We start from the raw sequence: 15,640 nt of genomic DNA on the forward strand, positions 1-15,640 counted from the left end.
AGGTTGGTCTAGGGTTTCAAGGTGGGGAAAGGGTGGGGGTGGCTGGGACTGATTTTTAAAATATTTTTTTATAATATTAGACCGTGCTGACACGTGACATTAAAAAAAATTTACCCCTTTAGCAGGTTATTGATTATTGTTGAGGTCAGTGCAAGTTTGTGTAACAGTTGGTACGATCGATTGGAGGGGCACCCATGAACTCTTTACCTTTCTATAAATTTCTTCTTTGTTGAGACCCCTGGGCGCAAAGTCCTAACATAGTTAAGATTATTACATAATAAACCTTAATTTTGAATTATTAAAAGTAAATCATCAATTATTAAAATGTATTATTTTTTTTCCCTATTTTGTACAACAAAACTATTCACAAGCCGACGAGCCAAATATATTCGTGCTTGGGTTAAGCTAGTTTCACTTTTAGAGCAACTCCAACAGTGTAAAATTAGGACTAGCTTGCAATTTATGAAACTAATAAATAATTAGCTTAACCATTGGAATTGCATTACCAAATTAGCTGGGCAAAGCTATTCGCTAAGCTAAGCTAATTAGCTTAGCAAATTGTGGGAATTAAAAAAAATTAAATAAATAAAAAAAATTATTAAAAATTAGCTTAACCATTGTGGGATTAATTAGCTACAAGGTAGATTAGCTTTGCAATCCTAGGTGGCATGGCAAGCTAATTTCACAATTATCTTACCATTGGAGTTGCTCTTACATTCAAACTATTTTTTTTTTTTTAAAGGCTTTAGAGCACCAGCATCAAGGCCTTTTACAATCCTTTCCGTGGCTTTTTGGTGTCCTTTCCCAATCCTGATGGATGCTATTACTTGGGAAAGATAACTGTTAGGGAAAGGATATTGTAGTATCCTTTCTCTGGAAAGGAAATCTCGCCTCGGCCCAAGTGCCATGTTAATTCAACAATCACAAACAAAAGCATACAACGGCTATATTGGAAATCATCCAACGCTCAACTTGTTGACACTTGTCAACATCTTGTTTCTTTATTTTTTTTTGCTCCAAAATATTATAACGGCTATAATTTGCAAACGGTAACTTATTTTTGAAATCCGAAAACACCAACGGTCATAAAATTTTTTTGTCTATAAAATGAGTATAAATTTGCTATATTTTCAAAAAATTTCAGTTTCACTTGTACAATACTCTTAAACACAAAATTATTCTAATCTCCATATTTTCAAGTTTATTTTTCTCCATTTCACTTCCAATTTCTTAGAGTCTTCAATATGGATCGTAATAATTCTAATTACGGTCGTAACCCGAATTTTCCTAACAATTCAAACTTTCAATTTAACCAATCTAATCCTCCTGTTGACCCTAATCTGTTGAGTAATCCTCAAATTCAAGCTGCATTTTTTCAATGGTGTAGTAGTCAACCAAGACCAACAAATTTCAATAATATTCCACCAATACAACTAAATTTTCCTCATAATTCCCAATCCTATCAACAAGCTTTTGGTAATACCCCTTTTTTCCCTATATCAGAACATTTAACTCAAAATATGAATCAATCTCCAGGTGGAGTTTGTAGTAGCAATGCTACTCCAATAGAGTTAAGTGGTGAACATGTTGAAGAATTAGCGGGAGCACAACATCTTGAAGAGATTGACAATGCTGAAGTCGAAATTGTTCCAGAAGTGCAATTCAATACATCTGCACAAAGGAAAAACCAAGCATGGAGTATCGCCGAAGACAAAGCTCTTGTATCAGCCTATATAAATGCAGGAGGCGATGTGGAGAGGGGAACCAAGACCAAGAGAAGCGGGTTATGGGCAGAAATTCACAACCAGTACGAAAAGGCTAGAGCTGAAAATCTCAATGAGATTAAGGTAAGAAACGTTAAATCTTTGCAAAATCGATGGGATCACATAAATGAACATGTAAGTAAATGGGTTGACGCCTACGGTTATCATTTTCGAACTAAGGGTAGTGGTGAATCTGAGCAAAATTTGGAGAGATTCGCTCACATAGATTACAAAGCAACTAACAATAAGATGTTTTGTTATTTGCATTGTTTTGCAATTCTGAGGAAATACCCCAAATGGGATCCCTCCTTGTCCAAAGTTCAGTCCGATATGTTACCGGGTGGTCAAGCATCTACAGATAGTGGGGGGAGCGGTAAAAGATCCCAACCCGATTCACAGTGTGAGGTTGGCGGAAGGGCTAAAAGACCTCTTGGCATAAAACAGACAAAGATGAAAGGTAAAGCATCAAGTACTTCGTCAAGTGTAAATCTTGACTCTTTAAATACAAATTTTAATGACATGGGAGAGAAATTGGGTCAATTGGGAGAGCGACTACTTGATCAGATGAGAGAACGAGATGAAGAACAAAAGGCCCGGGTAGAAGAAAAGAAAAGGCAGAAGGAGGAGGCCATGAAGTTCAGAATGTTAGAAAGGTTAATGCAGAAGCCCGTTCTTGATGACAAGGAATTAGCAATGTATAACAAACTGAGAGACGAATTTAGTAGTAGGTTTTCGCTTTAATTTCATTTTAGTATTTGCAATGTTTGTATTTTAATTAAGTATTGTAAGGTACGCAAGTTATTTTTTTTTTTAAATTGTTTGTTCTACTAGTAATGTTGATGTTTATGTAGTGTTGTTATTGTTGTTTATGTATTAAATTAATATTAGTGTATTTTAATTTGTTTTTAAAACTATGATGTCTCTTTTACCTTTTGACAAGACTCATGCATGCATTGGTAAAAAAACTGACCTTACAAAATTCTGCATGCATTGGTCATAATTCTCACCATACAATCCTTATCTTATCCATATCTTATGTGCACCAATTATGTTTTAACAAAATCTTATCTTCTGACCAACAATATCCTATTTTTGTCTATTTAAAGTACATGATTTCTATCTTCTAGTGTCACAAACAAACACACCAAAAATAAAACACCAAACACAATATGAGCTTAGATTCAATCTCTTCAAGTTCTTCAAGCTCTTCCTCCTCAAGTATAACTGATAAAATTTATGATCACATGGTCATGAATTTTATAAATGAGAGTCAACGTTTAGTTGCGATGCAAAATTCAGTGCTTAATTCATTACAACCTGAAAAGCAAAAACGTCCGAGAAAACGAAGGGTAATTGTGCCTAGAAATCGTGAAGCGGCTCACGACAATCTAGTTGCAGATTACTTTAGTAATCAACCGGTATACAATGATACCGTATTTCGAAGGAGGTTTCGTATGAGGAGACCCTTGTTCCTTCGCATTGTGGACACATTAAGTGCAAGTAATCGCTATTTCCAACAACGTCCCGATGCTACCATGCGTCTTGGTGCTTCACCCCTTCAAAAATGCACCGCGGCTATACGTATGTTAGCTTATGGTTGTTCAGCTGATCAAGTAGATGAATATCTAAAGCTTGGTGAAAGTACTGCTAGAGAATGTCTTTCACAATTTGTCGATGGAGTTATTGCTCAGTTTGCAATTGAGTACCTCCGCAAGCCAACAATGGAAGATATCCAGCGTCTTCTAAGAGAAGGGGAGGATAGAAACTTCCCCGGCATGCTAGGAAGCATTGATTGCATGCATTGGGTATGGAAAAATTGTCCAGCTGGATGGAAAGGAATGTATCAAGGCCGATCTAAAACGGCCACTGTTATCTTGGAAGCGGTTGCATCTAGGGATTTATGGATTTGGCACGCCTTCTTTGGGACTCCTGGGTCGTGCAACGATATTAATGTACTACAACGTTCTCCTGTGTTTGATGATATAATAAATAATCGTGCTCCACAAGTTCTGTTCACAGTTAATGGAAACACTTACACAAAAGGATACTATCTCACCGATGGGATTTATCCAAAGTGGTCGACATTTATAGATGCGGTTACTGCCCCTCAAACAGCTAAGGATACGTTATTTACTGAACGTCAAGAGAGTGCGAGAAAGGATGTTGAGCGTGCTTTTGGTGTGTTACAAGCTCGTTTCGCAATAATCAGGAAGCCTGCTTTGGCATGGAGTGTAGATCTGTTGTGGAAAATTATGATGACTTGCATCATTATCCACAACATGATTGTTGAAGACGAGCGTGATACATATTTAAATTATAAGGATCCACTCGAGTTTTCCGATGAACAGCCTGAGAATATGCCGGGGTCGTCCTCAACTAGGAATGCAACAACATTCACCGTAACTCCCGGACAGTATGATCCAGATAATTTCGGTAGATTGATAGCTTCGAGAGGGGAAATTCGTGATAGAGACGTCCATATGGCTTTGAAGAACGACTTGATCGAGCATTTATGGGCACAGTCTATGAGGTCCGATGAAAATTAAACATTTCAGTTATTTTTAAACTTATGTTTGTTATTTTCTTTGCTATTTTTATCAACGTAATTCATGTTTTTTTTTATTCATGTCGTTTAATCAATGTATTTCATGTTTTTAATCAATGAATTTTATGTTTTTGAATTCGTCTCGTTTAATTAATGTGTCGGTTAATAGAACGATCTATTATTAATTATTATTAACAACATTTTCAACAATAATAATAATTAAGTATATTAATAAATATATGTAATTTGAAAAAGGAATAAATGGTGGGGTATATGTAAGTAGGAGAGAGAAAGTGGGAAAGGATACTCATTGATGTTGGAAATTTTGAAGGGAAAGGGTGAGTAAAAGGATGGAAATAGTGGGAAGTGATGTGGAAGAAAGAGAAAGTGATGTGTCAAGTGTAGGAAAGGAGAGAGAAACCGGGAAAGGATATAAGTATCCCCAACACTAATGATGCTCTTAAGCTCGAACTCCGCAGGGTAATCTAGTAAAGTTTCTCTGTCTCTATCACTACTAACAACATACATACTGCTCACACGAGGTGTCACCTTATTGGATACAGCCTGGCAATTTTATTCAAATTTCACAGAATTGGTCTTCAATACCAAAATCAAAATTATTATTTTCCAAATTTTCTTTTCGTTGAGTATTTCACCAAAACTAATTAATTACTCCTATAAAATATCAAATTATTCAGTCTTAATTCATAAGAAACCCAAATTCAAACAGAAGACACCAATCACAAACAATGAGTTATCCTCCTCCAGGTAAACCCCAATTAATTCATCTCTGTGTTTTTTTTTCTGTTGAATTGAATTGAATTTTCTTGTTTGAATTAAATTTCCCAATTTTTATCTATATATTTATCAATTATTATTTATTTTTTCTGGGTTTTTTTTTAATTGAATTTTGATGATGATGATGATTATGATGATGATGATTTAGGGTATGGTACACCATATGCACCACCATCAGCACCACCACCACCAGGGTATGAAGGGTACCCTCCACCACAAGGGTACCCTCCACCGCCAGGGTATGGCGGAGGTTACCCTCAGCACCACCACCACCACCACCAACCTGGTGGGTACCAGGGTTACTTCAATGATGGCTACCCTCCGCCTCCGCCGCCTCCTCAACCCTATCCACCCACCCAAGTTTATCATTGTGAACATTCCCATCATCGAGATGATGGTTGCTTCTCCTTCTTGAAGGGATGGTATGTTTTTTTTTAATCTTTTTCCCCTTTTGATCTTTTTCGCTAATTAGAACATATACTCGGGAGCATGATGTATTGTACTAATGTGAAGTGTGATGGATATAGTTTTTGTTTTTTCTGCTCTGTTTCATTTGCAAATTGAGGTGATTTGGGTGCATTGATGTACTTTTGCTGCAATACAATTATTGAAAAGATTGAGTTTTCTGGGATGTGAAGTGTGATGAATATGGTTCTTGATTTGTGCTGTTAGTTAGTTTATGTGTACATACTTAGGGGCCGTTTGGTTGGGGGACTTCAGGAAAGGGAATGGAAATCAATCACCCCGATTCCCTTTGTTGTTGTTTGTTAAGCACTTTCTTTCATTCCCTTTACCCCCTTCATTCCCCCAAATCCCTCTAACTCCATTCCCCACCCCCCAGGTATTTCCATTCCATTCCCTACCCACCTTCACACCACCACATCACCACCTTCACACCTACCAACACCACCGGAAACCAGCCCACCTTACCACCGCCGACACTACCCCGACCACCGCCCCCCTCCCCCGACCCTCGCCGCCCTCCCCTACCCCGCAAAACATCCCACAGCCCCCGCAAAACCCCTCCCTATCCCCATAAAACCGCTGCCCAGCCCTCCCACCACCATCGCCGACCCTTCCCCGAGCCTCGCCGCCTGTCCCCTTCCCCGCAAAAGCATTCCTCCGCCACTTCCTAAACCCCTCGTTGATCTAGGGTTTTTTCGGGGCTGTGGAAGGTTTTGCGAGGGGCGGGGATGGCCGGAGAAGGGAGGCGAAGGGTGAGGGAGGTGGGGCGACTGGTTTGGTGCAACGTTACAAGGTTTGCGCGAACCGGAACGCGGAACAAACGCGACCTGGGTCGCTGGTGGTCGCGAACCAGAACGCTGAAGGTGGCGATTCCTAGTTGTGGCTGAGCAAACACGGTTGTTCTTCCTCTGCAACCTTTAATGGCTTGTTTCCCGACATTTTCAATGCAGTTTTCTCTCTCTTTCTTCTTTCACGTGTATTTACTTATTTAATTTTTGAAGTTTTTGACTTTTTTTCTCCCTCCTCTCTCCTGATTTACCTAGCAGTAACATTTTTTTTATATATATATATGTGCACACTAAGGGTGGCGGCTAGGGTTTTGTTTTAATTGGTAAAAAGCTTAAAAGGCCTTAAACCTATAGCTGTCTAACAACAACTTGGGCTTTTTTTAAATAAACAACTTGGGCTTTTTATTTTATTTGCTTTTTTTAGCAATCCATATAAAAATCTATCAATAAAAACCACCTATATAATTTATTTATTAATTTACTTATTTCGTACCCAATTGTACCGGATTCACCACGGGTAGCGTTCCGCGTATTCGTTTCCGTACCACGTTTCGAATCGAATCCTGTCCCATGTAACGTTGGTTTGGTGGTGGTTCGGTGGTAGGAACGTTAGAGAATGAATGTTACCGGTGGTTTTGTGGTGGTGGGACAGGTGGGTCTCATTCCCTTTGTTTTTAAAACAAACAACACCCCAAATTTTAGGTATTTTCATTTCATTCCTTCTCTTTCCCTTTGTTCATTCCATTCCGATTACCCCGTGCGAACCAAACGGCCCCTTAGTATGTGGCTACAAGAGATGAGTCCAATTTGCAAAGCCAATATCGCTAAAGTAAATTGCTTTGATCGGTAGGACTTCGGAGTTGTTTTGCCTCCTCGTGGGGTTCTTCTTTAGTACCTCTCCTCATTTCTCATAATTCCTTAATGTGATCCTCTTACTAGTGAATTTTGGTGCTTCCTCCTACGTGTTTAGCTCATCTTAGTTATCTTACCCCCAGGTGCTCTCAACTTCTTTTCAGTACAATCTAGAATGAACATTCTTACATTGTTGATCTTTGTACATATCCAACTAAGTTTTTTCATGTATGTCATGACTAAAGTGTTACTTGATTAGCTTAATATTCCGATTCGTTTTTCATTGTTTAGATACGACTTTAGGGAAATGAAGGGATCCATTGTCCTCCCCAATCATTGAACCAGTGCTTCCCATGTTGGAAAATTTTTGAAGGAAGATGCATGTTAACTCCTGTTCTCTGCTCACCTCCCTTTCCTGCCATAATAGCCATCCCAACATATTGTTAATGTTTGCTAGATCAATGTATTGTTATGAAATGGGATGGCTTGATAGTTGATAACTTGACATGAGTGAGTTGCAACTTGCATTTTATTATGCTCTATTTCATAGTTCAGGCTGTGAATATTGGAGTAATTATAATGAAATGAATGTTTAAGAGAAGCTATAGGTCCACATTCATTTTCATCTCATCTTTAATCCATATCCGCCTAAATTCTGATGGAATCTTTCTCAGTGTATAGGAAGCGTTTCTTGCAAACGTATGTGATATTTTTCTATTTAGCTTGAGATTAAACTAGGGTCACAGTGGAATATTGGATCCCTCAAGCAACTAGGTTTTCATGCTGTAAAGTTGAAGATAAGATTATGGTCAAATTTTACGTAGTTATTTAATTAAAATGTATCAAAGTTTATTGGCTAATGGGAATTGAGTGAAAATATGGAGTGGGATGCTCTAGGTGATGGTTTTACAACAGTGATAGGTAAGTGGGCAATGCAAGATACTAGAAGTGTTTGATCCTTTTTTTCATGTCAAGCACCTTTGTTGGATCCCTTAATATGGTATGGACAAGGCTCTTCCTTTTAGGCTAAAATCACGGTAACTTTCACAAAATAGCCGAGTTAGGCACTTGGATGCATACTTGAGTCCGATTAAAATAGCTCTTCATTAAGCCTAGCAGATTAATCACATAACAATGTACAAGTCTTGAGATACATTGACAGGTTGAAGTGTCTGTGCATTGGGTAGATCATGAGGAGCTATACTGCAACTCGGTACCCATGTCCAATGTAGGTGTTTGTCTAAGTGTCTGACTTGGCTATTTTGTGAAAGTTTTTCATGATTTTGGTTAACCATGAAGGGTCTAAGTGTTGAGGATTTGACATAGGTACTTGATGTAAATTGAAGAGTTCGAATAACATAGATAGGGAGTGACTAAGCCTAACAAATGAGTTTTATAATTTGGGTAAGTTGTAGAGATACTTATTTATCTTGAAGTTGCCTTTCGTGTTCTCTTGGACAAGTGGTACTATTCATTTTCATTCTTCTGCTCTTTCTCAAACCCCCCCCCCCCACCCCCACCCCCTCTCTCCCAACCAACCCTATTTTCTTTTGAGGCTGAATAAGCTGAACAACTAAATACCTTGATTTTCTGTAGATGTTTGTGGGTGGTTTAATTAATTTGGCTTATTCAGAGAGAGAGAGAGAGAGAGAAATGTCACATATATCCAGAATGTAAGGGTTTTAGCCTTATTTTGTTAATTTTGTACTAGTATTACAGAAAACAACAGCCTCCTTTTTTCAAGGATTAGCCTATTTTGCGAGTATTGCCTTACATTGAATATTATGTGAACCTCATGCAAGGCGGCTCTACCCACACTTATATGACTCTGGCAAGTGTTTCCTCCAAATGGAATTTTTCCTCATTCCTCAAGCATATTCTGTGGGTCTACTACTCTGATGAAAATGACGGTATCTTACAATAATGTCATTATAATGGTCCTATTTGCATCCAGAGGGTTAGTGTTTAACCAATCTATAACTACATACACCATCTTGATTTCCCTTTTTGTCTACCTTTCTAATACAGGTTTATGAGCCTTCATGTAGTTGTATTTTGTAAGCCACCTTCCTACCTTGAATCCTATAAAACTTTGTTTGGATTGAAGGAAATCGAGGGAAAGGAAGGGAAGGGAAATTGAAGGATTGAGTATCTTTCATTTGGATAACAAATGAGGAAGGAAGGAAATTGGAGGGGAGAGAAATGGAGGGATTAAATTGTAAGAAATTAATCTATCTTCCCTTCCCTCCCCTTCCCTTCCCACCCCTTTTCCTCCCTCCCCTTCTTTTCCTTCCTAATTATCTATCCAAACACACTGTAAGATATGCCTTAAATTGGTTGCTAGCTCGTTAGGAGGTCTATAGGCAGTTGGGCACTCAGGAGATCTCTGCCTTTATGGCCTGACATGTAGTGCTTTACTTAAACTCAATTCCTAACCTCGACTAAATCTATATTTTCTTCTATTAATTGATTCTTCATCTTGTGTTGATCCCCTTGTAAGTGAAAACTCTAGCATCTTGATATCGAAGTATTTCGGTAGGAACCATAGTTCTGTCATTTGCAGCCACATTACTCTCTCACAAGACACAGTATGTAGGGTTCAATTTTCATTAAACATTGAGGATTTCCTGGCAGATGCGATAGATAGTGTTTTACCTCCCCTCGGTCATTCAAAGCCCAGAAGGCCACCTCTGAGGCTGTTTGCCAAACAAATTTACAGTTGTGTACCAATATTTGGCTTATCATGACCACCCATTCAAGAAAAATAATCTGTGGATACATACATGTGCTCTTGCTGCTGGCAAAAGAGCTTTTCTTTATGTTGGCTCAAAAATATTTTATTTTTATCATTTTAATGTTGCAAGAGACACATGTCTTGTGTAATTGTGGTACAGATAGAAGTGTGGTATTGTTGACCACTAAAGGGATGAGATGCATTTGCAAATGAGCATACTTGCTCAATCTGTGAATTACTATCAAGATTGCCTTCTTCCCTTGATAAGATCTCCCGTCCGCGGTATCCGTTGACTCCTGTCCAATTGCATCTGGGATTGAGAAGTACCACAGGATTCTTTAGAAGATCTATCTCACTACTAGCAATAAAAACCTTCAGTCTTTTCATGCCCTTTCAATATAAAGCTCCTACAGTTGGCATGTATCCCTAAGTGTTTTCTTGATAGACTGACATGAGACAAACTGTACCCTTTGAGTAAGCATAGAGTATTTGGACACCACTTCTCTTCCTTAGCAATACTCTCTGAACCAGAGGGGCTATTTGGATGGGAAGTTGCATTAGTTTGCTGTACTTGAACAATTCTGTGTATGGCGCACTACAAAACTCAAGTCTGTTAACTAAGAAAATTAGTTGTTCAGAAATTTTGTAGCAATTTGTTTTTCTGAAGGATGCTCTTTACAAGAAAATGATTAATCTAATTCAACAGTCAAAGAGTCTCCTCATGCCAGACAACTCCCACACTAAAATATGTATTACTTTGCTGAAAGAAGTATTTCTAGTGGGAGCTTTTTTTTCTAGATACACAAGGCCTCCACTGCAAACACCAGCCAAAACCTCTTTTTCTTTAATCAACGAGATTTGATGTCTAGGGAGTAGTTTTGCTAATATTAATAAATGGATGGCCTTTATGCATCAAACTGCACCAATTCCGAGTTTGAAGATATTTCAATAACAGAAGGAATGACAACATATGCCCAGTATTGGAGCAGTGTTAAGTCCTCACATGCCTTTTGAAATTCACCACTCCTTAAACTTTATTCTTCAGACTTCTCACAAACTTCCTTCAGTTCTATGCACACAGTGGAGAATCCTGCAGCGAACACAATGTGTCCCAACATTCCCAAGTGTTTTATCTCATGAATCTTGAGGATATATATCCACCAAATTTTGCAAAATGGTAATTTCTAAGGTGGATTGGAAATTTGTAGGTTATGTAGTTTTGTGTTGATGGTGCTTAAAGACTAACATTGTAGGAGGCGGTGGCCCGGGTGTGGGTGGTGAGAAGGTTAATATTGTAGAGGCATGCTGAAACTCTCATCATAATAGCAAATATCTGACCCATTGCTACCGGTTCTTCAGTGAAATCATTATCTTTACACCTTTACTGTGATTGAGAACCAAACAACCAAGACTGGCTCCCTTGATATTCTTGCTTATAACATGTTTCAGTGTCCCATAATTCATTAGAGTACTGTGTCATTATATTGGTGTTAAAGTCTTCCCTCTCCTATTTTTGCTATCGACAATTTTAATTGATTCTGGAAACATATCAAGGGTACTTAACTTTTGTCTATTTTGCAATAACTTTTTATTTCTTGTTTGCAGTTTTGCTGCCCTCTGTTGCTGCTGTTTGTTCGAAGAATGCTGCTTCTAGTCGCCTTGCTCTACTAGGTATTCTACTGAAAACTATATGTCCCCCTCTTGAAGACTATTGTGTCCCCTTCTTGAACGCATGTCCAATTATGGGCATGCTCATCTGTGAATCTTGAGCATTTCTCTGATGCCCACATCTGCTGTCTTTATTTTATGATCAGAGCTAATATTATTTGAACTGATGCCTATAGTTTGTAAGTAATTCCAAAATCTATGTGAAATATCTCGATAAAATTTGAGGTTTGCCTTTAATTTTATTTGAATTATATAGATAAATGTGGGCTATTGTACATTTTGGCGCCAGATCATGTTTTCTGTACATTACACATTAGCAATGGAACTAATAGCAATTTAGATTAAAGGGTTCATGTTTATCAATCGGTTCCTAGACCTGACTAGTTGGTTTTGGGTCGGGTGATGTTGGTGAACAACCTTTTGACCATGACTTAGAATTTTCGACTATTCGAGTACAGGTAGTTTGGGTCAAGGACGTTATTTCTATTCTGGCAACTTAACAGTGCTTATCTTGTCACGTAAATTTTTTTTAAATCTATATTTTATTTTATATATTAAAAAGTGTTCCTAAAAACGTTTATGTGTCATATGTGACATGTCACCACTCAATAAGCAATGACATTGTGCCGTGTCACCATCTAATATTTCTTGGCAATGTTAATTAAAAAACACATAGAAAGAGGGTTGCACCTCTAACCTCATGGAACGAATATCACATGTCTAGCCATCTTAAGTAGCAATAAATACGATCCATTCATTCACATAAATGTATACAAATGTAGAAAAAAAAAACACCCAAACTAAAAATGCATGAAACTCATATTACTGTTTAAATTTTTTTTTTCAATATTTTAACGTGAAAATATATTCTAAATTAAAAAAATCAAACTCTCTATTAAAAAATAATGAAAAAAATATATATGAAAGCATCTTAGGGAACGCCTGGCAAGTGGCAACACACTAGTTGCATTATTAAATATGCCATCAAATCATCAATGACGACAGTAATAAATAATTTGAGTAAAATCTTCGCAACAGAGTTTATATTTACCACCTAATTACAAAATTATCAAATTACTTACGGAGAATAAAATAGGAACAATTCAAAGTTTGATAAAGGCTACACATACAATTGTTGTATGTTGTCCCTATATACAACTCTAATTTGACATGTATCTATTGACTAAAATAATAGGCACAAGTTCCATTAAATTTAATTTATATTTGACTCCTAATTTTCTTCCATTTTCTGTTGATGTGTCAAATTTCTAATGGTATTGTATGTAGGGATAACATACAATGGTTGTATGTGTATCAGCTCATTCAAAGTTTGCATAATGAGTCATCTAAAATTCTGAATCAAAGAACAAATGAATTGAAAACACAACATACGGAGTATTATTTATTACTCCGTATTTTTCTTTGCCAAAGTATTTTTAAAGTGGTTTTTGGTGGAACTTTAAATTCTTATTTTGGAAAATAAAATATTGTCACTAACCCAATGGATGTAATTTGGGCTGGTTTTGAATCTTTTGATTTGCTTATTTTAGTTTTTTTGAGTTCAATTGATTTTTGGTCTTATTTTTGAGCTCAAAATCCAACCCAATGAATGAAAGTTTAGTATTCTTGTTTAGGGCTGTATAGAGTGCGGTTTAAAAATTACGGTGCGGTTTTTAAAGATGACTGAACTGTGGTTTGCGGGTTGGTGTGGTTTCCAAAAATATTTCGATCAAACCGCATTGCAAACCGCACTTTAATGTAATTTAAAAATATAAAAGAACTAAAAAAATATGAGCTAATCTTTGACTATTAGTTGATTAAAGGTTTAAAAAAAATTTAATATTTGAATAATAAATCAATAATTACAAAATAAAATAAAAGTTTAGTTTTAACAAGAATAATTATAATTTTAAAAAATATAATTAAACCGCATCACAACAAACCGCATTTTACGGAGCGATTTGGTACGGTTATTTTTTAAAGTGTGGTTTGAAAAAATTACAAACCGCAATTTTGCGGTTTGCGCAGTTAGATTCCAAATTGCACCACGAACACCCCTATTCCTATTAATCCCGATTCTCTCATCTCCCCTCAAATACATACTGTGGAAATTGTGGGTCGATAGCTACAACAGTTTGAAGAAATTTAAAGATATCTTTCTAAGGGCATGTTCTCATTGACTGAACTCGGCTGAACTGAATTAAACTAAACTGAAATGAATATTTTATAAGAGAAGGAAATTAGAAGCTAAACTAAACTGAACTGAGCTGAACTGAACTAGGGCTGGCAAACAGGTCGGGTTGGGTCGGGTTCGGGTTGAACTGTTTACATAAACGGGTCAACACCCCCCAACCTGAACCCGACCTGTTTAATAAACAGGTCAAAAATATGAACCTGAACCCGACCTGATTTTATACGGGTCGACCTGAACCCGACCTGATTTGACCTGTTTAAACCTTAGAATGTTCAACCTGGTAATTCCAGAAACCTTTTGTATAATTTATTCAATCAATAATTAACACAAATAATTAGACAATTACATTTCCAACCAAAATAATAGTATAAACTTGGTGATATTACAAGTATGGCTCAAGTCTAAGTAGACTTTCTTCTTTAAATTATCTCAACCAGATCTATATTCATAAACTTCATTCGTTCATCATTTGACTTCTCAGGCTAGTCACCTGTGCATAGAAAAAAAATGCATAATAAGAATTCAAAAATATACCCGAAGAATGACAATCAACCAGATTTTCAAAAGCAAGGAAGTACTAATTTCAGCAAGCAAAATGTAGAGAAATCACGAGTTCAAATAAACAATCAACATTTTCAACATTTCATAACAAAATTAAATTGCATAACTATAAAAGGAATAAAATTGATGGGTATATTACCTTGACGAAAGAACGATGGAAGATTAACGAGCATAGATTGAACAAAATGACATATAATGCGAGGATAATTGACCTTTTAACAAGTGAATTCCCTTTTAAAAAAAAAAAAAAAAAAAAAAAGTGAATTTCCTTGAATCTGAAAATCTTGATGATAAATATTGAAAACAAAGAGAGGAGAGAGAATGGGTGGAAGCGGCGTGACAAAGAAAATGTAGTAGTTAGGTTTTACTTTCATACTTTGTTTTAGACTTTGGATAGGTTGGGCTTTGGCCCATAATTGCAAATAAAAGGCCAAATATCATTTAAACTAATTGGGTTAAACGGGTTGGGTTCAGGTTGACCCGACCTGAAACTGACCCAATTAGTTAAACGGGTTAAGGCGGGTTATTATCGGGTTGGGATTTTCAACCTGAACCTAACCCGTTTATTTTCAGGTCGGGGTCGGGTTCGGGTTGACCCAATTACTTAAACGGGTTGAAAATCTCACTCAAAACCCATTTATTTCGGGTTGGGTTCGAGTCGGGTTGTCGGGTTGGGTCAGCTTTTGCCAGCCCTAAACTGAACTGAACTGAATTTCAACGTAAGAGAACAGACCCTAAGGTAGCATAACTTGGATCAACTTGTATTACTTCCTCAACTTTTGCTAAGCTTGATCTAATGTACAGGTTTGTCAATTGGACTTAAAAACCTAAGTTTCAAGCCTTTAATTAAACTTGGAAAACTCATTTTACGTAAAAACAATTTTTCATGTACCAGATGTACTCAATTTAGATCCACAGTATGTACTAATAGTGGGCGGAGGGAGTGATATAAATTTATTCTTATTAAGTGTCAGAGCTTGCTCAACTCGTGCTCATCAACGTCTCGAGTGGAGTTCGAGTTGCTCACGAGCTACTCAACTCGATAAGCACCGCTATGCTCGACACACTTGAAAATGAAATAAAAGACTTCTAGATACAATCCAAACTGGACCTAATGGAAACGACTTGTATATGCCAGACCTCCTATGGGCTGAGCCTTGAACTTATTATACACATTACCCATAAATCTTACCCCTCTCCCTGTAATTAATGAATAAAATCCCAAATTAAATCAGAAACGGTATGGCATTACTGAGATGGCCAGAGCAAAAC

General features: G+C 37.0%; 1 protein-coding gene and 1 long non-coding RNA gene across 2 annotated transcripts; one reads left to right on the forward strand and one right to left on the reverse strand.

Annotated features, from left to right (window-relative positions):
- The first annotated feature begins 4,821 nt into the window (after positions 1-4,821).
- On the forward strand, positions 4,822-11,901 carry LOC145572037 (uncharacterized). Its single transcript, XM_081631085.1, has 3 exons — positions 4,822-5,076; positions 5,255-5,528; positions 11,551-11,901. The coding sequence occupies exons 1-3, from the start codon at positions 5,058-5,060 to the stop codon at positions 11,597-11,599; spliced, it is 342 nt and encodes a 113-aa protein (XP_081487211.1). The 5' UTR covers positions 4,822-5,057; the 3' UTR covers positions 11,600-11,901.
- A 2,253-nt stretch (positions 11,902-14,154) lies between these two features.
- Positions 14,155-14,699, reverse strand: LOC145572130 (uncharacterized). The gene is made up of 2 exons (XR_014096696.1): positions 14,508-14,699; positions 14,155-14,297 (listed from the first exon to the last, which is right to left on the reverse strand). It is a non-coding gene; the product is annotated as an uncharacterized LOC145572130 (long non-coding RNA).
- Between the last annotated feature and the right edge of the window lie 941 nt (positions 14,700-15,640).

Source organism: Chenopodium album, chromosome 1 (assembly GCF_948465745.1).
Source record: "Chenopodium album chromosome 1, dcCheAlbu1.1, whole genome shotgun sequence".
NCBI lineage: Eukaryota > Viridiplantae > Streptophyta > Magnoliopsida > Caryophyllales > Amaranthaceae > Chenopodium > Chenopodium album.